This window comes from Syzygium oleosum, unplaced genomic scaffold (genome assembly GCF_021117445.2).
Source record: "Syzygium oleosum isolate NSW1041296 unplaced genomic scaffold, Sole_v2.1 Sole_v2.20, whole genome shotgun sequence".
In the NCBI taxonomy this organism is placed as follows: Eukaryota; Viridiplantae; Streptophyta; class Magnoliopsida; order Myrtales; family Myrtaceae; genus Syzygium; species Syzygium oleosum.
The window spans coordinates 3064588-3086512 of record NW_026607504.1 but is presented as its reverse complement, the minus strand read 5'-3'; the positions used below and the strand labels follow the sequence as shown (position 1 = coordinate 3086512).

The 21925-nt window shown below is 41.6% G+C and overlaps 2 protein-coding genes across 8 annotated transcripts; both read left to right on the top strand.

Annotated features, from left to right (window-relative positions):
• Positions 1-743: 743 nt before the first annotated feature.
• LOC115691072 (protein ELF4-LIKE 4) lies at positions 744-2550 on the top strand. The gene is made up of 2 exons (XM_030617636.2): positions 744-912; positions 1967-2550. The coding sequence occupies exon 2, from the start codon at positions 2006-2008 to the stop codon at positions 2336-2338; it is 333 nt and encodes a 110-aa protein (XP_030473496.1). The 5' UTR covers positions 744-912; positions 1967-2005; the 3' UTR covers positions 2339-2550.
• Positions 2551-11253: 8703 nt separating this feature from the next.
• Positions 11254-20788, top strand: LOC115691033 (uncharacterized). 7 transcript variants are annotated; one of them, XM_056320334.1, is made up of 10 exons: positions 11254-11476; positions 12481-13560; positions 14014-14176; positions 15803-15971; positions 16570-16628; positions 17334-18206; positions 18482-18571; positions 19577-19858; positions 19941-19997; positions 20188-20788. In XM_056320334.1, exons 3-10 carry the CDS (start codon positions 14048-14050, stop codon positions 20347-20349), a joined length of 1821 nt encoding a protein of 606 aa, XP_056176309.1. In that variant the 5' UTR covers positions 11254-11476; positions 12481-13560; positions 14014-14047; the 3' UTR covers positions 20350-20788. The 7 variants fall into 7 exon arrangements, with proteins under 7 accessions (XP_056176309.1, XP_056176311.1, XP_030473440.1 ...); XM_030617581.2 differs by having other exon boundaries at positions 11255-11476; positions 14058-14176; positions 19568-19858; XM_030617578.2 differs by having other exon boundaries at positions 11255-11476; positions 19568-19858.
• Positions 20789-21925: the final 1137 nt, after the last annotated feature.

Sequence of the window (21925 nt, the reverse complement as noted above, 5' to 3'; positions counted from 1 at the left end):
AAATTTTGCCATCTGTGACACATTTACCCCGAACTTTTTTTTGTGACACCAAAAACCCAGAATTTTGCTTTTTGTGACACATTTACCCCAATGTATTTAGTTCATGGGCATTTTCGTCTTTTTTGCTTTTTTTTTTTTTCCTTTCCGGCGAGGGGGGCCCTCGCCGGTGTCGAGCGAGGGCGGCCCTCGCCAGATCCGGTGAGGTTCGCCCTCGCCTGGGCGAGCGAGGGCGGCCCTTGCCCGACTCAGGCGAGGTCGACCCTCACCGGCGTCGGGCGAGGGTCGACCTCGCCTGAGTTGGGCGAGGGCCGCCCTCGCTCGCCCAGGCGAGGGCGAACCTCGCCCGACGCCGGCGAGGGCCGCCCTCGCTCGACGCCGGCGAGGGCCCCCTTCGCCGGATCCGGCGATGGGTAGCCCTCGCCGGATCCGGCGAGGCCCCCCCTCGCCGGAAAGGAAAAAAAAGAAAAAGCAAAAAAAACGAAAATGCCTATGGACTAAATACATTGGGGTAAATGTGTCACAAAAAGTAAAGTTCGGGGTTTTTGGTGTTACAAAAAAAAGTTCGGGGTAAATGTGTCACAGGTAAAGTTTGGGGTTTTTGGTGGTTTTTTCCCAAAAAAAAAACAAACAAAAGTGGATTTCGCTCTCCGACCAAAACGAGCGAAGGTCGACGAAGAAATCTCGCGCACCTCAGTCTCTCTCTCTCTTTCTCTCTCTCTCTCTCTCTATTTACCTCTACCCGTTCCTTTCGTGGGATTCCGACCCTGCGTTCGATTTCCCCACCCAGTTTTCTCCCCCCTTTCTCGAGAAAATCCGCAGAGGACCACCCTCGACGCCATTGACATTTTCTTTCCCCCCTGCTCGAAACCGCCGCCGACAATGTCGCTGGGCCACGAGGACGCGGTCATCGAGGTAAGCAAAGCGCGCTGGCGTCGCGGAACCCAATCTAATTCGCCACGCTTTGTCGGCTCTGCCGGCTCTGCTGCTGCGGTGCTCACGCTCGGCTGATGAGCTCGGCCGCCCTGATCTTTCTTTTGGGTTTTCCCCCCGGGTTTCGCAAGTTCGCACCTTGTTTGTGACGCGTTGTCGTGGCTGCTGATTGCTTTGGTCTTCGTCTTCGCGCTCTTCGCGAATTCTCGATTTCGTGATTGCTCGTGATGATTGCAGGGCCTTGCTAGTTTCTTAGAGGGTGTCTGTGTCTTTATGAGCTCGTCGAGCTTGACGACGACTTGCCTTTTTTCTTTGGGATCTACGGGCTACTGAAAATTTGTCTCTCGCCGTGAAAAGGACTCGGCATGGGTTTTTTGAGAGAACTTGGTCGGAAGGTTCCTTTGGGTGGCGATGCGTATAAATTAAGGAGAAAGAAAGAATGGGGTTATGCTTGGCAGGCCTCAACTTTTCGTGTTTTCTTTCTTTCATTCCTTTTGCCTCTCAAGACCTTTCTCTTTTTTCTATTCTTTATATTAATTGTGAAGGAAAATGAGACACGAGAGCGGAAAATTGCAACCATTCACCTGAAAGCTGGGAATTTTCTTCCTTGGGTATTGGTGCCAATTGCATAGAGGCTTTTGGGTCGGCTTTTATTGGGTCCTGTTTGTTATTTATTCAAGTCTTTTTCTGTAGAGCAAGGCAACAGAAAAGTTGAAGTCATTTGAGTTCATTAGACTGTCTATCTCGTCTTCCCTTATTTACCATTGATTTTCTGTCAAATGGTTGAATAGAATTAAGATAGCAGCTGAATTGCAGGACTGGTAAAAGTAGGAAAGAGCCATAAAAGCTTCTCTTTATTGTGGTTTGTGATAGTGAAGATTCAATGTAGTTCTTGGATTCGCAACTTTTTCAGCATCCATAAATTGGTTGAGAACTTCGTCTGTATCGATATCTTGGGCTTGAGACTGCGACTTTTGCCTTGCGCCGAGGGTTTTTTGTTGTAGTGCTCTTACTCTTCGTATCATCTTTGTTACAGGTGTTGTTGTAAGATTGATCCAGTTCGAGAACAACTGAAATGGAAGGTGACATTTTTTCAGGCATCAGTAATGGAACGCCAGTTGATGCCAAGATATTGCAGATGTTCCAAAAGAGCTTTCTGCAGGTTCAGGGCATATTGGATCAGAATAGGTTACTGATCAATGAGATTAACCTAAATCAGGAGTCGAAGATCCCCGATAACTTGAGCAGGAACGTAGGTCTGATTAGAGAGCTGAATAACAATATCAGAAGAGTGGTCGATCTCTATGCTGATCTCTCCAGCTCATTTACTAGGTCTGTGGAAGCTTCCTCCGAGGGGGAATCTAGATCAGATGGTAAATCCATTCAGAAGAGAATTAGATCTGGGTAACTAATGAAGGAAAGATTCCCCTCATTTAATCTTTCACCATAGAGTAGACCATGCAATGAGCAGGGAAGGATGCATCAAAATATTGGATTGTTTTATCCACAAGTACTTTAGGATCTTTCTCTTTCTTTACCTGTCATTACTTGAATAAAAACATGACAGTCGTGCAAATCTGTAATTGTAATCAATGAAATTCATCTTATAGTATTTCAATATGGAGGTTCATATCAATTCTTCGAATTTTGAATAGCCAGTCTTGAGTTTTTTGTTATTTTCCTAATTGTGAGATATGGGGCTTGGATCCCTTATTGGAGGTAGTTGAGACTTTGGTGTGGGTTACGCACGGCCTTGGGCTTAAAGACGGAGTGTGGTTCTGGAGGATCAAAACCTCGTGGCACGGTTATAGGCTTTGGTCTAATGGATGAGTGCTTGGTCTTTTGACCTGCACTTGAAGCCAATCAATACTTAAGCAATGTGGATTCACTTCATTTTTTGGTTATGAAGTCTTGACTGATCCTGATCACTTCTCTATTAATTTGGTTTGTGTGAGATATCGATCTGAATTCTCAACCTTCTTTTTGTTGTGTAAAATGAAATCCCCATGATGCGAATATGCTGATTGATGGTTACAGGAATGGTTTTGTTCTATGCTGTTCGTCTGACCCTGGAATGGCTTTCTTTCTTTTCCACTTTGTGTGCGCATGATCCCTTCAGCCCTATATATGTATTGGCTTGTGTTAATCATGCACTCCCTGTATGTCTTTGGAATTTGTCAGGCCCTTTGTTGAAGATGCTTTGGCTTAAAAACGATAGCTTAGCTTGAGTTATGTGCCGTATGTCAGATTCTCATTTCGCCTATAGTTACCCTTTGTCTTTAATCTTGTATCATTTACTAGGGACACAGTTTTCCTGTTTGCGCGTTAGCTTTAGTTTTATTTTAAATTTACTACTTTCAATATTCTCATTACTGCTCGTCAGTTTTCTTCAAGTAGTAGACCTATTTGTTAGCTGTAGGAATAGGGTAAAAGGTTTTCTGTATGCTGAATTGTCCTCCAGATTAGATAGCATGTAGGGAAGAGCTCGCAGGTGATCATGGGATGAAATTTACTGGAATTTATTTACTTACTCCATTCAATTTAACTTGCATTTACATAAAAGTGGGTGGAAGACAATTATAATGAATGCCATAACAGCTAGTGTCTTATTCAAAGTTGCATACTAGTTAAGCTGTTGAGTTCATGGAAGATGGTCATCCTAATTTGTCTAGCAAGACAATCTGTGGCTTCGTGCTATTGATCTACTGACTGTGGGAATACATGTCTGATCACATCTCTAAAGATGTGTGATTTATTCTTACATATTCTTTTATAGTATAAGTTGCTTTTTTATTGGTAGCAAAAAGCATTATGCTGTTCGCCTTTTGTTTTCGACATTGCAATCATGGGATGGGTCAGACAATTCAAAGTTATGTGTTGGAAGATTACCAAACTTATTCTCTGGCACAGTAGCATTATGCATTGCTCGTTTCTGGAGTTGTTGGAAGTCAAGGAGACTTAAAATATTTTAATCAAAGTACTGGAAACATGTGAGCATAGAATATATGTTCCTTTTGTGCAATTGGGTGGCATAAAATGGTGGATTAGAATATTATCTCATGATGTAAATTCAAATATCTCGGTCTGTCGTGCATCAGAAGCTTCTGATATTGTCAAACAACACCGCTAATTGCACTTTTATCCGGGCGGCGGCTTGATCTGTGAATTGTCAATGCGATTGGTACAAGCATTCAAGAAGTCAGCATGAAACAGAACTTCTAAGGAACATGTTCATCTGGGAAGATCTTTTCCGGACATGTAACGACCGAGCCTCCTTGTTTAAATCTTTCCGGGAATGAGTGTATTGCTTTCGGCAACTGTTACCTACCTTTTAACCGGACAACTTATGGGGAAAGCATGAATTACTTAATCTGGTCATGGTATGAAATGTGAAGGTATCTCTCTGTTGTTTGCTTCGTGGGTGGTTGTTGTATGGAATCTGTGGGATGACTTTCGGAGATCTTTTTTGGACCACCTGAAATCTTCATCCATGGAAGAAAGGGCGAAAGGCAGGAACACATGTAACATCCAAAAAGCGAGATACTGCAAGGAGAAAGTGAAGGGAAGGAAAGTTGGGACTCCATGCTTCTTTGTCGAAAGTGATTCGTGATGGAGATTTTTTCTTTGAATCTTTCTTTGTCCATGGATTGATACATGAGATTACTTCCACTCCATGTCGTCGGCCTGATATGTTTGCTTTCGGATGGACGCGCACTAACTTGCGAATCCTCTTTTTTGCCCTACATTTAGATCTCTCACAAAGTACAGGATAGGCATCCGGGTTTTATCTACGGATCTCTCCTCGAGTTATCCCTTCATGATATCGTGACGACAAGTCATATTCAAGTCCGTTCTATCGCAACTTCTTTAAAGAAACGTCGCATCATATAACTGTTTAGAAATTCCTTATTTACAGTCATTTATGTGATTTGGCACTTTGCAGAGGAATTACAAGAATTTGGTACAAAGTATTAGGACGAAGGATTGGTCTCTCGAAATGCCCCTCTTTTTTTTTTTTTCACTCAACTCTAAACTTGCAAAAATTGATCCAGAATAATTGCTCAAGATTAGATGACTATCTGACCAAAAAAAAAAAGGATGAGATGACTAGATTCGTTTGTAACTGGAAAATGTCCAATTCTTTCCCAACCATCATGCCACATCTCATCCTTTGAGTTGGTGATTCGGAGTCGAATAAATGAACCGTGGTACAAATGAAAGTTGTTAATCTTGTTGGTAACTTATTGGTAGGGAGTTGACAAGTAATTTAAATAGAGTTAGTAAGTTCGTATAAGAGATGGCAGATTCAATAAAAGTTGGAAAATTTAGAAACAGTTAGTTATTCGAAAATGACCTACTCGATGCTAGTTAGTGATAAAAAACGAGAGTTGATGATGTAAAACTCATTATTACTTTTATAAGAGATGGAAGTTGGTGAGTGACTCGAATACAACTGATCAATGGACATGTCATTAGGAAAGCGGGCAATTCGGAGTTGACCAAATATACATTATGTAAAAGAACTGAGGAATTTTGGAATGAAAATTCTGTTCTTCATTGCCACAGAAACGTAACATATATACAAGAAGATACAACTATCAAACAAACTCCTAATTAGGCTAAACTACTAAAAATACAAGGATCACACAATAAAAAGTAATAAAAGATGTGCACACAAAACTTTCTAAGTAAGCGGCCTAAATAAACGGCCTAAATAAAAGCAGATCACAGCTGCCTTTCCAATACCCCCCTCAAGTTGGAGCATGGGGATCTCGAATGCCCAACTTGCGAAGAATAAAGTTAAATTGATCCTTTCCCAACGCCTTCGTGAAGATATCAGCTGGCTGCATTGAACTACGTACGTAATCTGCTTGAATGTTACCATTAAGTATCTCATTACGAATAAAATGACAGTACACTTCAATATGCTTGGTACGCTCATGATAGACAGGATTGGCGGCTATATGTAAAGCTGCCTGATTGTCGCAATACAAGTGCATAGGTTGAGAATGTGCCACACCAAGAGAATCCAATAATCCTTTCAATCACTTAAGTTCACAAACTGTAGTAGTCATAGACCTGTATTCCGCTCAGCGGATGAGCGAGACACTGTCTGTTGCTTCTTAGTCTTCCACGAGATAGGAGATTCTCCCAAAAGAACAAAGTAACCAGTCAAAGATCGTCTCGTCAAAGGACAACTAGCCCAGTCAGAATCGCAGTAAGCAGACAATTTCAAGTCACAATTGGCACGCAACATAATACCCTGACCTGGATTTCCTTTCAGATAACGCAGAACTCTCACAGCTGCCTCCCAATGAGCTTTCTTTGGCCGCTGCATGAACTGTGCAAGAATATGCACACAGTAAGACAATTCAAGTCGAGTTATTGTTAGATAAATAAGCCGACCCACTAGGCGCCTATACTGAGCAGGGTTGTCTACATCATCGCTCTCAGTAAGGGCTAGCTTGTGATTTTGTTCAAGAGGAGTTTTAGCCGGCTTGGAACCCAGTAATCCGACCTCAGAAATCACATCCAACGCATACTTACGTTGACACAAGAAAATACCATCCGAGTTTCTCGCCACTTCAATCCCCAAGGAAAATTTCAGCTTCCCCAAGTCTTTCATATGAAAACAACGACTCAAATAGTTCTTGAACTTTTGCACAGCGGAAATATCATTACCGGAGATAATGAGATCATCAACATAAATAAGCACATTCAATTGAACAGTCCCAACTCGAAAAGTGAACAAGGAGTAATCTGAATATGATTGTTGAAATCCATAAGCTTTCAAAGATGTAGCCAAATTCGCAAACCAACATCTAGGTGCTTGCCGCAAACCGTATAGAGATTTCCGGAGTCTGCATACCTTCCCTGATGATTGAGAGGCAAAGCCAGGTGGCATCTTCATGTAAACCTCTTCCTCTAAATCGCCATGTAAGAAAGCATTTTGAACGTCCATCTGATGAAGTTCCCAATTCTTTGCAGCCGCAATGGCAAGAAAGGTGCGTACAGTGCACATTTTTGCCGTAGGAGCAAAAGTCTCCTGATAATCTATGCCTTCAACTTGATTATTTCCCAGTATCACCAATCGCGCCTTGTATCGTTCAACACTTCTATCAGAATTGTACTTAATTTTATACACCCACTTGCTCCCAATTGCTTTCTTTCCAGGCGGCAAATTTTCGACTGTCCATGTGCCATTATCTTCTAAAGCCTGTATTTCTTTACTCATGGCCTCTCTCCACCGTTCATCTTTAATCGCTTCCGCATAAGAGTTTGGTTCATGTCCTGCAGTAATTGCTGCCAAGAAACACCGGTGTTGCGCAGAAAATTTTTCATAACTCACATAACGTGCTATAGAATAAGGCGTACCTGAGGAATCAGATTGGGTAGATGACAATGTCGAGGGGCTTATTCTGATGGCGTTTGTCACATAATCTTTCAAACGAATAGAAGGTTGCTTGACCCTTTGTCCCCTGCCTAGCTGCTCTTCGACGACTTCACTTCTTTCCACGTCCTCATTGTTTGTGTGGATCAATTCCTCCATTTCATGATTCACTTCATTTTCTCTATCTACACTTTCGGCGATGACTTCACTTCTTTCCACGTCCTCATTGTTTGTGTGGATCAATTCCTCCCTCAAGTCACTTTTTAAATCATCAACTTCATCACCCAACTCCATAACTCTATTTTTAATGAGTTCATCACTTACTGTTTTCTCATCAGGATATGGAAATTCCGTTTCAGCAAACACTACATCTCTTGATACAAAGTATTCATCAGCTTCTAAATCATACAATCTCCACCCTTTCTTTCCCAACGGATAACCAACAAAAATACACCGACGACTTCTACTAGCAAATTTATCTTTATCCCGATTCTGATTATGCGCATAGCACAAACAACCAAAAATCCGAATATATTTGTAAGAAGGAGGTTGGCCAAAGATAATCTCATATGGGGTTTTACCATTCAACAATATAGATGGAGTCCTGTTAATCAAATACCCAGCTGCAAGTACACATTCTCCCCAAAATTCTATGGGTAAATTTGCTTGGAAACGCAAAGCTCTTGCAACATTAAGGATACGGCGATGCTTTCTTTCCACTCGGCCATTTTGTTGAGGTGTTCCAACACAAGAAGTTTGATGCAATATCCCATGTTCATCAAAATATTCTTTCAAACACAAAAATTCACTTCCGTTATCACTTCTAACGATTTTCACATTTTTCTCAAATTGGCATTTAACCATCGCAACAAATTTCCTAAGAACACAGGCCACTTCATTTTTTCCATTCAGCAAATATATCCACACAGTACGAGAGTAATCATCAACAATTGTCAAGAAATAAATTGCTCCACATGAAGCTGGGACTCTATAAGGTCCCCACAAATCACAATGCATCAATTCAAAACAATCTTTAGCTTTATTGTCACTAGAAAAGAAGATCTCTCTTGTTTGTTTTGCTCTAAAACAAACCTCACAAGTTTTATTGGTTTTCCTAACCATTTTGCCAGCTTCTGGAATTAACTCCACCACCTTAGAAGAAGGATGACCCATTCTTTTATGCCAAAGTTCAAAGGATTCCATATCATCTACCTTGCAAGCATGTACCGAAGTCACTCCCTTGAGAAAGTAAAGCCCCTCGCGTTGCTCACCCGCTCCAGTCAGGTTCCTCGAATTTAGGTCATGTATAGCACATATTTTGTTAGTGAGTTGGATAACCAAATTTGAATCATTAAGAAGTTGTGATACAGAAATCAGATTGCATTTCAAATTGGGCACAAAAAGAACTCGTCGCAATTTCAAGTCTCCTCCAAGCAACACAGTTCCTTCTTTCACTGCCATGGTCTTTTCTCCATCAGGTAATTCGACTGAGCATGGTATAATGTCACGCAATTCTCTCAAAAATGCCAACGTTCCTGTCATATGGTGGGAAGCTCCCGTGTCAATAATCCAAGGAAAAATACTCTGCTTACCTATCAACCTCTCATGGGCACCATTCTAATGAGAACTTAACATTCCTAGCAAAGTCGCCCACTGCTCATCATTCAATCCACTAAGACCCTTTCGATCTGAATCCGTCACAACTCCTCGCCCACCATCAACTCCAGTTGCCTGTGAGACGTTGGCACGAGCACCTCCTCCCTTGTTTCGTCCATCTCTATTACCACACTTTTGACCACTACCTTGTCCAGCAAAGGTTCCACGTGGTCTATTGCCCCACCATTCTGGATATCCTATCAGCTGGAAACAACTTTCAGCATCATGTCCCTCTCGGTTGCAATTAGAACAAAACGGGATTTTATCTTTATCCCCCCTTGAATTTTGACCACCTGTCCGGATTGCAAAACTCATGGGATTGCCTCTTTCATCCTTGGTTCGTGTCATAGTTCGCACTCGCTCTTGCTGAACAACCATAGCATAGACACGATTCAGATTAGGCAAAGGTTCAGTGCTCAAAATATGAGCGCGCACTGTTCCATATCCTTCTTCATCTAAGCCCATCAAAAACTGATGAACTCTCTCTTCTTCACGCTTTCTTTCCAATACAATGGTAAGATCGCATCTGCAACCTGTACAAACACACACTGGTATCTGATCATAGTTATTTATTTCATCCCACAAGGTTTTGAGTTTACCGAAATAGGACACGATGGGTTGACCATCTTGCCTACAATTGGCCAAATCCGATCTTAGTTGCTGCATCCGTGGACCATTCCCAATCGAAAATCTCTGCTTGATATCCTCCCACAGATCTTTCACATTCTCCATGTGAGAGATAGTCGAGCGAAGTGTCGGTTCAATGGTATTAAACACCCAAGAAACCAACATGGAATTAACCGTCCACCAATCTTCAAGTTCCAGTGAATCATCTGCTGGTTGCTTGACAGATCCATCAATAAAACCATATTTCTTCTTGGTTCGTAATGCAGTCCGCATAGCTCGCGCCCATTCTTCATAATTCTCGCCCTTCAACTGAACTTGGGTAATCAGGTTACCCGGGTTGTCATTCGAATTCAATGTGTAAGGACTAAAGGTTTTCTTGTCCGCTCCAGAACTCTCCTCATCTTTTTTTCCATAAGCCATGGCTCTAATACCATGTAAAAGAACTGAGGAATTTTGGAATGAGAATTCTGTTCTTCATTGCCACAGAAACGTAACATATATACAAGAAGATACGGCTATCAAACAAACTCCTAATTAGGCTAAACTACTAAAAATACAAGGATCACACAATAAAAAGTAATAAAAGATGTGCACACAAAACTTCCTAAGTAAACGGCCTAAATAAAAGCATATCACAGCTGCCTTTCCAATACATTCGCAAGTAGCTCAAGTTAGGTATGATAATCTATAATTAGTTGCGACTTAATTAAAGAAGAATCATATAACTCGCTCAAATTAGGATCGATAATTTCATATAAAAGTTAGATAATTTCGACGCTTTGGGAAGTTATGCAAAAGAAGTCGATAAATTATTAAGTTCTTTGTAATTTATAAACAATCAAATAAAAGTTGACAAAAACAACACAAGAGCCGGTAACTTACCTCACATTTTTACTAAAAACAAGAAACTTATTAGTCACTTTTTTGTTTACCAACGTCTATATAAAATGGTTAATACAGAATAATATGTCTCATCTTAATTCTCAAACAATTCCCATTTTTTGCACATATGAAGTGACTCTTCCTTTGAACATCTTTGGCTTTCACTGTTGATATCTCGGATTTGATTTTGTTTATTACTAAACGCTCTAAATCGTTAGAAAGTACGTAAACGCCGGTATTTTTAAATCATTCAAAGTTATGTACATAATACTTAAAGTGCGAGAGTAGTTATTTTATTGTGATTATCCCGAGCGGATTCATATAAGCGATGCTTTCACATGAATTGAAGATACCAAAGATCTTATTTCGAAGTATGATCCGTTCTTAGGAGAAAGTACTTTTAAATATAATGTGTATCATTGACTTGGCATAATTCGATCGATCACATTACCGGATGGCATGCTTCCCAATCGGTATTTTTCTTTGGGCTTGCTTTTTCACAAATCCCTGTCATATGACATTATCGTGATGTGCGACACAAAATATATTCTACTTAAAGAAAAAAGACTTGTTCGCTCCGACTCTATACCATAATTCAAATCGATTGGATTCACGACTCCACGCTTCGTTTGATTCGCAAAAATGAATAATTTAAAAAATATTTGCTAGAATAATGATCGGTTATATTGATTACACAAATGAATAATCGAAAAAAATTTCACCGTCAACAAAAATACGTAGCCTTAAATTGTTGTTGATTAATCCTTTTTTTCTCCGAAACGGTTCGAACCGGACCGAAGTGTCCTTCGGCCGCGCGAACCTCGTAGATCCTGTTCAGTTGCTTCTCATTGGATTCTTGCCGGCAGATCGTGTCCCCACCTTCCAATTTCCACCACAAAGTCTCACTGTTTCCATCCCAATCCTCTCGAGCTCCTTAACCATGGCCTCGCGCCTGTAGTTGCTCTCTCGGTCGGTTTGTCGCTGCGATGGGTGAGTACAGCTCGATCTCGAGTTTTATCATGGTCCCCGTTGCGTTTATTCGTATCATTTCGTTTTTGTTTTAGTTCCATCGAATTGGAACTATAGATCGATGCTGCTGCTGCTTTCTTTCTTGTTTTTCTACTCGTGTTTTTGATTGCTTGTGCGTGTGACCGGTGGAAATTCGGTGGAACAAGGAAAGCAAGAACGGATCGTTGATCTGTGTAGTTTGGAGACTTTGCTTCCCTGCAACTGTAGAAGACAGATCCATTGATGAATGAGGATCTGTATTCTTTATAGTCTGTAAGCGGAAGATGAACTTTAGTCAGGCGAATTCATGCAAGATGTCGGGGTCTTGATGTTGCTTCTAACATGGATCTAAGCTGAAGATCTATAATTTGTGAAGGTGTTAAAGGTGAACGTCATCATGTTTTCTTCTTTTTGGTGATCTGAAATGGTGTTTCTTTTATGAGAAGTTTATTAGTCCTTAGCATTCATGATACAAGTCTTCTTTTCCCTAATGACAATGGTTGAGGGGATCTCAAAGAATGCTCATATTGATTCGATGGAGTTAGTTAGTCTCTCTGAACGGCTCATTCAGTTCTCGGAGTTCGGTTTCTCCTACATCGTCCCCGTGCATCCCGATCATCGTTTTACCACGAACGCAATGATCGGTTCAGTGAATTTTGCTCGAGCACGGGCTTTGATCCCTTTGATTATTTAAAGGGTAATTGAGAACCCGTTGCTGTTTTCCGGCCAACAGAATCTTTTTGTGCTGATAATCGGTCACAAATGACCCTTTTAAAGTCTTTGGAGACGCTGGAACTTTGATGATTTGCCCAATAATGACCCTTTTAAATTCTTTTCGTGTTTCAATTTTCCGGTGGATACTTTGCCGGAAATTTCTCAGTCTCTCTGCATCCGCCATCAGTTACTACTATGTTGTTAACCGTACACCCGCTTTCTGCTGCAGAAACACGACAATGAACATTAACTGCGTTTGTTGCTTCTCGCAGCTTACTATGAACAGAGAATCGGAGGGTCCGTGTGCCGAGGGGGTGGGTGACATTCGAAGACCGATTCGCAGGCGGAGTAAGTCCACCGACGAGACCGCGTGCTCTGCAAGGCGACATCCTCCCGCGGATGGGAAGAGCTCAACTTTTAGCACGGTCTAGGGCGGCAGGCCATTTCGGGTTTTAAATTGCGGAATGGGTTGTATGAGCTCTGCTGCATTCACAACAGCAGTTGAACTGATGGCCAAAATGGCTATTTCTAGAGCTAAATTCAATTAACAGCCCCTGTTTCCTTCCTTTTTCTCTGGTTCTGCTGAACTTGTTTCTCGCGTCTCTTAGCTTTGATCCGCACCTCTTAGTTTAGCATCGTACCCGGAAGGAAAAAACCTTGTATGGTTTCCCTAATCTTATCTATCGGAAAATTCGCAATTGACTCCTTCCTTTATCCACTCTTGGCATCAATACTAGAAAGCGCATGCATCCGGTCCACGCAATAACTTCTCTTTTGCGGGCACGGCATTACCAAAAGCAAAAGCATTGCTAACGACACCTACTCGGTCCGCCACGGACGGACGGGACGACAGTTCTAGCCGGCGGTTCGGATCGCTCGATCCATCATCGAACCATCCGAAGCTCGTTAGAGATGAAGAGGAACCGACCGTTGACCTGGCAGCCCGTACAAGTCAACCCCGCACCCACCAAACGCGGATTTCAAACGGGAGCCCGTTAAACTGCAGCTCAGAGGCGCTTTGGAGTCCGCGGAGTGTGGACTCTCACACTCTGCGTACTACAAAAGCAAGAACCCAACCCAAAAAAAACCCCAAAAAAAAAAAAGAGGAAAAAAATAGAGGAAAAAGAGCCCGAAACAGCAGCGAAGAAGAAGAAGAAGAAGAAGAGGAGGAAGCCAAAAAAGGGGTCGCGACATATCTCCCGGCAAATTCCATTTCCTTGTCGATCAAGTCTTGCCACCGACCCGGTTGCTGCCGGCGGGGTTTCCTTCCTTCCTTACCTTACCTTACCTTCGGTCTCCGGTGGCTGGGTCGAGCTCGGTCGGCCGCCGCAGCGGCGCCGGTCCCTCCCATGGTGAGTGCCGGAGCTCTCTTGGGCTCCCCGCGATTGGAATGTCGGTCGCTTCTCAGTCCGATTGGAAACCGGCGAGTGCTCTGGTTTTGGGGTTTGGTGCTTCGCGCGGGTGGGGGTTCCCGGTTTCGCCTTATCTGGATTGAGTTGGTTTTGTATTCCGGATTCTTGATCTCGCAATGCGTGCGAGGAGGCCCGTGCATGTCTTGTCTTCCTTTATCTGTCGAATGGGGGGGAATGCGTCTTTCCTTAGGGCGTTGGTAATTGGTTGTGTTGCGATTGCTTGAATTTGATGATCGGGGGCCGGATTGAATGAGTTTGATGCGTGGGAGTGATTTTTCTGTGTTCGGTAGAGGAAGGATGGTTTCGATAGCTACGTTTATGTCTTAAATTTGCGAACTTTGAGGGGGAAATGTTCTTACTTTTTCTTCTTTTGGTAATTTTCTGAGCTTCCAGTTAGTGTATTTGAGTTGCATGTGGTGGATTTTCCATGGAAACAGTGGCCGGAGCTGAGGGGGTTGATGAAGCCATGTTCGAGGATGGTGGGGTTGGGAAGATCTCCCCCTCGACTTCCCCCACAAAGCAGATTTCGGACCCAGTCGTCTATAAGCTCGTCCGGGTAATTGATCTCCTGGCCATCCTCGTATCAGATATTTTTCAACAAGTTATCATATTTGTGGCTGCACTTGGTGTTTGGGTCCTTGTGTTTGATCATTCGACCAATGTTATTATGTTGAACGCCTGCGGTAGTGTTACACTGTCTGGTACTCTCTCGGATGTCTTAGATGGAAATGCTAAGTAGAGTCACAGACACGCTGTGCTAGGGGTATAGGCCATCTCAATGCGGTAATTGGCTAAACTTATCAACTCTTAGAAGACATTCCAAGTCTGCCGAAGTAGATTGGGATGCCAAAGTAATGACCTTTGATCAATTTTTGTAATCCATAAAAATAAAATATAATTCAATGTAGCAAAGCCGGTCTCTTATTTGCTTTTATTTTTGGCTGAAATTGTTATCTATGGCTGTTATCTTAGATTAATGTTTACCGTCCCTTTTCGGGTTAAAGTTTATCGTATTAGTGAATGGAAATTGGTATAGTTGATTTAGAAGGCTAATCTAGTGCAGTTAAATATCTCGACTGACATTTCCATGAGAAAGGTAGCAATTATATGCTCAGAATTTGGTGTCTTGATTCCTAAACTAGAGGAGCGAATGGCTGTCATAATTGATGCATTCGAAGAAGACATTTGAATGGATGCTTGGTCATTTGGAATCAAATTTTGTTACTACCATTCACGACCGGTATACTAAGGATAAAACCATCATCATATTTGGGTTATAGTGGTGGTAATTGCCAACAGTTTCTCTGATCTGCCAATACTGACCAGTGAGGGTTGTGCACCCCATTTTTGTTTAGAGGAATAATCAAACCAGAACCACATTAGACAGAAGTTGAGAAACCAACAAACAAAATTGACTGGAATGTAAGTTTAGTTTGCTTCGCTTTTCATTTGCTTTCGAAATACTTTTTCTGCCATATCTTTGTGAACTATAATCCACATATTGTCGATTATAGATTTGAACATGAAATAAAGATGCCATATGGAGTCATCGGTTGGCACGTCAATATTGAATTAAAAGAATTCTTTTTCTTCTGTTCAAACCAAACTCAACCAGGAAACTAACAAATTGAATTTTCTGACTGGGTCATTAAATTTGGATATTTAAGGTTTTACTTTTCTTTCCGTTGTTTATCTTGCGCAGCAAAACTTCTTCTGCTTCAACCTTATTATCTTTACTGGTTGTCAAGTATCTGATCAAGGATATGCCTAACCTGACCTTTGGAAAGTTTCATAGGACTTCGTTTCAGGAATTGAATGAAGAAAATCAATCTGGTTCTGCACAAACTTAAAATAGCATAAGCGATGAGATTAATCAGAAACTGTGGGAAGTTGTTCAAATTGGGATAATTTTAGTAGCAATCCCGATCATACATCATACTTTTATAGGCAAATTATCCAATGGTAGGCACGCTGGTGACCTCTACGAAGTATATTTGGTTTTCTTTGTCCATGAAGCGATTCCTTTTGATGGAAGACAGGAGGTGGAACAAGATTACCTCGCATTGGGTATCGTGTTGTGTAGCTCGCACCATATCTTTTGCAAAGATTTTCGTTTCTCTACTGCATTGCCGAATTATCCTTTCTTTCAGTTCATTCTTATCATTAGTTTACTTGATCTTAGGTGGAAGGTGATGGGAGACTAGTGCCTGCAACAGATGATGAAATCATGGAGGTTGTGGATCTGCTTAAAGATGACACCAACGAAATGCATATTGTTCCAGAGCCTGGGCAGGCAATGGGAATTTCCATTGAGGATTCTTCATCCGGCAAATCTCTGTCAGAGATTTCAGGTTTGTAGCCATTTGTTGATACTGTCTTCACCACCAGCACAGTCAACACAGTGTCGAAGACCTTTCTGGCATCAAAACCCCATTGCTTCTTCGTAGCTCATGAAAATACATTAAAAAATGATTATGCTCTGCATGATTTAAAAAAGAAAAGCTGTGTGTCTAGTGCCTGAATATCTGTTTGTAACTCCCTTCATCCGTTTCTTCCCTGTGTACTCATTGTGCATTGAATTAGTCAGTTTCACTGAATCTGGGAAGCTTCATTCGACCTTCTTGCTTTTCTCCTTGTTTTTGGTTTGGCATTTATGATGTCATAATTCTCAGCAAATAAAAAGAATTTCACATTTCATTTGTTGTCTTTTCCATTCAGAGTAGTATCAGTAAGTTCTTTTGCTTATTTCCTAAACCTGAAGTTTAGAATGGCATGTGACTTTCTTTCTTAATTGCGGTGGTTTATTCTTAATGTGGGCTTCTGTGACTTACTGGATAGTTAACATCCTCGTCAGAGTTCTAGTTAGACATGATCAGATACTAATAGCAGAACATAATGTTTGTAGCATGTGTAGTTTGTTCTATTCCATCTCACAGGTTGTTTTCCCAGGTTTTTCCAAGCTTGAGGATGTGTATGCTGATGCAGAGAATTTGGAAGCACCAATTCAGGTACTGATTCGTTTGATTTTTTTTTTTTTTATTACAGATTGCATGATCAGAGACTGGGGGGGAGCAGTGTAATACTACTGAGTCACTTTAATACATTAGTAGTTTTTTGCGCATCCTCCAAAAGTATGCTACTAGTTATTTGATATGGTTAATGATCATCATATTTTCCCTTATGTTATATTCCTCTAGTTCCATTTTAAAGTGTGTGATTCCTGCTACTAGTTTTCTCTCCTTCACAGCAAATGGTCGATGTTAAAGCCGGAATGGTAATTTAAGTACGGCTCTATGATACTCAATGTGATTGTTTGCAAGTTTAGGGCACCATTGAGTTTCTTACTATAATCTCATTGTGCTCGTTGAGCAAAATACAGTTTCTGTCCTTGTAGGATGATAATTATTTTCTTGACAGCATATAAATGTAGAACTCTCCTTGGGTGGGGTCTAGTATCTGTGGCTTGGCTTGTGAAGCGTATTTTTCTGAATGTGTGACAACCCCTGTTTTTCCGAGTAGGTGTAGTCGGATTCATCTTGGTGGTATCTTGACTATAGTCTATGCTCTTTCTACCAACAGGAATAGAATATCTGTTTACGTTACAGATCTGCTCATAGTTTTTCGGCTAAACTGAAATTGGGCGCACAGTATTTTTGTAAGGATATAGTTTACCGGTTATTGATTAGAAGCTCCTATTTGGTATTCGAATGCAGGAAACTGCTGCTCCTGTAGCTCCAAGTCCGGACATCGATCAGATGAAACAATCTGTAGATGCTGCAGAATGCTCAAATTCTCCAGATCAAATAAGAGAAAGTGAGTCGTCATGTGCCGCTACCAGCTTGGTGCCTGATTTTTCGAAATTAGAAGGAAAAATCTGCCTAGATAATCTATCTATCAGAGAACTACATGAAACTTTTAGAGCTACCTTTGGGCGAGTGACTACTGTCAAAGACAAGACGTGGCTAAAAAGAAGAATTGCCATGGGATTGATCCACTCTTGCGATATTCCAAGTACAAGTTTTGTCATAAAAGACAACCAAATACTGAAACTTGGTGAAGAAGAAAAATCCAACAATTTTAATTGTGCTGTTGCGACTGATCAGGATGTTGTGGCAATAAATGACCAACACACGGACTCGGACATTTCTCAGAAAAAGCAGTTGGAAGATTGTCAATTATCTGGAAAGAGATTGAGAAACTGTGGGTCTATTGAGGATTCTCAGCCAGAAGTTATAAGTCAGGAGCAGAAAACTGTCAAGAGATTGAGAAACTGTGGGTCTATTGAGGATTCTCAGCCAGAAGTTCTAAGTCAGGAGCAGAAAACTGTCAAGAGATTACGGAAGCCTACAAGAAGGTATATCGAAGAAGTTTCTGAAGTTGAACATCATGAGCGTACTGGGAGGTCAATAAGTCCAGCTAAAAGCTGTGGATGGGATTGTCCGAAATCCTGTGCTAGACCTGCCAAAAATGTCTCTCTTGATAGTAGAACTTATGTCACAAGGCTGGATTCTCTTGCCGGTCTACGAGTCCCATGTGTTTCTCGGGTCAGAAGAAGCCGTCCCCGTAAAGATATTATGGCTCTTGTGGTAATTAGCGGACTCTTATTCTTTCAAGTTACAATTAGAGTGTGATATCTTTGGGATAATACACTTAATAACTTATCTGTTAGTGTCTGTTTTCTTTGTAGAATAACATTTCATTTGTGAATGTACAAAAGGCTTATAAGAGGAAGTGATGGGAAATATCTTTGAGTGGGAACTTTTTACAACCTTGTCTTATCATTTACGTGGAGCCATTAGCAGGGATTGATATTATTCTAATTGATGCAATCCCTGATGCTTCTTTTGCCTGTACTCGGTAGGGATTTTATCATAGTAGTGGGGGCTTGTCTGGGAAATTGGTGAGCAAGACCCTTGGAACCAGTTCTGATCCTAAAAAGATACAACACCAAGTAAGATAAGACTTTTTGTTTTCATGTTATGCGTTAAAATCTTGTATATGGGGCTTTGATTATTTGATCTTGAGAAGTAGACTATGTGTTACTCGATCCCTGAGTGATTCTTTCTATGTGGGTTTTGGTTGTTGTTGTTGCTCATCTACATGAGAACGTTTAACTTCACGCTCATCTCTGTGGAGTTCGTGTTTCAATTTTGGAAGACAGTAATCAAGTAGATCCTGTGGCAGAACCGGGGAGCTTGACTCAATATGTGAGAAGGAAGCTGGCACAGCTAGTTCATTTCTTTAATATTATTTTCCCGTCACTTATTGACCTAAAACTTTTGAGCTGTTAATATCAACATGAAAAATGGGATTAGGGTCGAGCCAGAAAAGGAGATCAGGAGGTTAATAATACCAAAAAGATGTATGAATCTTTGTCATAGCCTTACTGATTGAGTATGTTTATACATAGAACTAAGCACGTTATTCTTGAGAATCATTCAATGAAATGCAGAGTCTTAGTTTGTCTTGGCTGTGGACTCCCTCACATTAAGATGATAGAAGTCGTAGACAAACATTTGACATTGCTGGACATGCATAGTAAGATAATAATGGAAAAAATGGAAGTGTGAGTAGTGGACAATCTCCTGAGATTCAACACGTCAGTCTTCTTCATGTATTTGTTTCCTTGGAAGTTTTGGTTCGAGGGGACTCTGATTCTTTATGTGAGAGGATTTATTCACTCGAGGAAACTAGTTCAGAGAATTTTGAATTCTTGTGATCTGTAGTAAGATTAATGTTCTGTCAATGTATATTGTGGTTCTGTTTCTCTTGGTTTAACAAGATGAATGAGAAGGGCCTTTTGAGTTGCAAATCTTTTACTTCAGCATTCTTTCATTGGTACTTTTGTGCCATTTGTTTGTCAAGATAATTTCATCATATCTTGGTTTGATTTTTGATGATCCAGTTAGTTACATGCATTAGTTTGAGTCTTACTGGCCTGATTCAGGGTGTTCAGTTGGTGGAGAAAGATAACCAATGCATGGCCATTGATAGAGTTGAGCCTGAGCAGAATCTGGAGGCGAAGCATGGAGATTCATCGGATGATGCATCAAAAGACAATATAGTTACCGTGCCAACAGCAAAAGGTGGAATAAGAAGGAAACATCATCGAGCTTGGACTCTTGCAGAAGTGATGAGACTAGTAGAAGGCGTTTCAAGGTATGGAGCTGGGAGGTGGTCTGAGATCAAACGGCTTGCCTTTGCATCCTATTCATACCGTACCTCTGTAGATCTTAAGGTATTTCATGCACTCCCCTTGTCTGGTTTAAAAACTAGAGTACTCCTTTTTGGTTCCCTTAAGAGTAGAATGTGTTATCTAGGACAAATGGAGAAACTTGCTGAAGGCTAGCTTTGCACCAGCACCTGCAGATAAAGTGGTAAGCAATTTCTAGTTTTCTCCATGTCTTCCCAATATCTCACATGGATGTTAGATTGGGGATTTGGGTTCGCTTTGAGGTTGTTATACTATATGACCTGCCATGCCTATGAGGCATTTTTATTGGTCTACTTGCATCCAGAAACAGTTCAGTTATCAAATGGATTGTTTGTTTTGTGTGAATGCTCCAGATGAATCCAAGGAAACATGTGTCAGCGCCGATTCCAGCTCAGATCTTGTTGCGGGTCAGAGAACTAGCCGAGTTGCATGCTCAGGCTTCACCAAATCTGAGCACGAGCAAGTCAGTGGGTTGTGTTGCAAGTGTAAATGGGACCAGATCAGGTTACTTGTAGCCATTGTAAATAAAACAGGTTTAGTTTGTCTAACTTTGAATAAAAACCCCCCCGAAGTAGCCAAGTTCTCAGACTTTGAGCTAGTGCAATCAGACGGATCACCATATGTAAGTATGTAACTGTTGGTCTCTCCTGATTTAGATGAGTAATCATGATTCACCTGGTGGGTCGAAATGTCGAGTCTGATGTGGGGTTCGTCATCCGTTATGGTATCGACGCACGTGATCATAGGAACATTTCAGCCGCGGAGCTAGATATGCAGGTAAATCTGTATTCTGTATGAAGATGGGAGCCAAAAATACTAAGGCTTAGCTTGAGTAAGTTTGAGAGACTTAAGACCTAGGCTTTGACCTTTTATTTTGACGTGGCTTAGTATGCCACTAGATAAATGTCGTATGCTTTGACTGTTATAATCATTTCTCTCCTCTTGGGAACTCAATTTAACGAGCTTAACTCTGCAAGAACGTTCTTGGGGACTAATTTCTGAGCTTAGTTCCCGATGAGTTCAGCGCGTGCATCCGAGCATAGTTTATTAGCAATGTGGGATTACTAGCTTACACTTTACCTGTTCGGTTTCATTGACAAAGAGAGTAATTAGAAATTCATCTTCAGAAGGTAAAAGAGACGGTACTTACCCGAAGAGCTTGAAATATCTACAGTACACATATGTCTATAGAGTACTTTGATATTTCCATGCAATTTGGCTTCAAAGGGAGAAACTGTAAAAAATTTCCAAAGAAAAAGGTCAAAAACGTGAAATGTGGAGGGAACTATCAATTTTCCACTGGAAACTGCACTTGAAATCCTTAATTGTAAGTGTCGAATTTTATCCTTCTCTTACTATCTTTTTCTAAAATTTGAATGCACAGTTCGTTTTTTTGTCATTGGAGGAATAAGAAAATGTTCATTGAAATTTTTTTATTTTATGAAGGGAAAATTCCAATTAAGGACCCCAAGTATGATCTTTTTCTCAAAAAAGGACTTCAAGTGGACATAATGTCAAATAAGGGCCTGAAGTGTCTAATCAGTCTTAAATAAGAACCTGGGTTCGCGCGGTTGGTCAAATGCTCACCGGCCGGCGAGCACGTTACTGTTTCGGTGATTGGAACGAGGGCATTTTCGTCTTTTTTAAAAAAAATTCTTTTTTTTCCTTTTTCTGTTTTTTACTTTTCCTTTTCTTTTTCCTTTTCTGTTTTTTTTTTTCCTTCTTCCCTCCGCCGCCCTCAGGCGAGGGTTGCTCTCGCCGGCGTCGGGCGAGGGCCACCCTCATCGGCGTCGAGAGAGGGCGGCCCTTGCCTGGGCTGGGCGGGTGAGGGTGACGCTCGCCAGATCCGGCGAGGGCAACCCTCGCTTGCCAGATCGAGCAAGGGCGACCCTCGCCGGCATCGGGCAAGGGCCACCCTCGCCAGATTCGGCGACGCCCACCTTCGCCCTTGCCCGACGCTGGCGTCGGGTGGCCCTTGACTAGGCTAGGCGGGCGAGGGTCCGGTGAGGGTTGCCCTCGCCTACCCAGCCTAGGCAAGGGCGACCCTCGCCAGCCTAGGTGAGGGTGGCCCTCGCCCAATACCGGCGACCT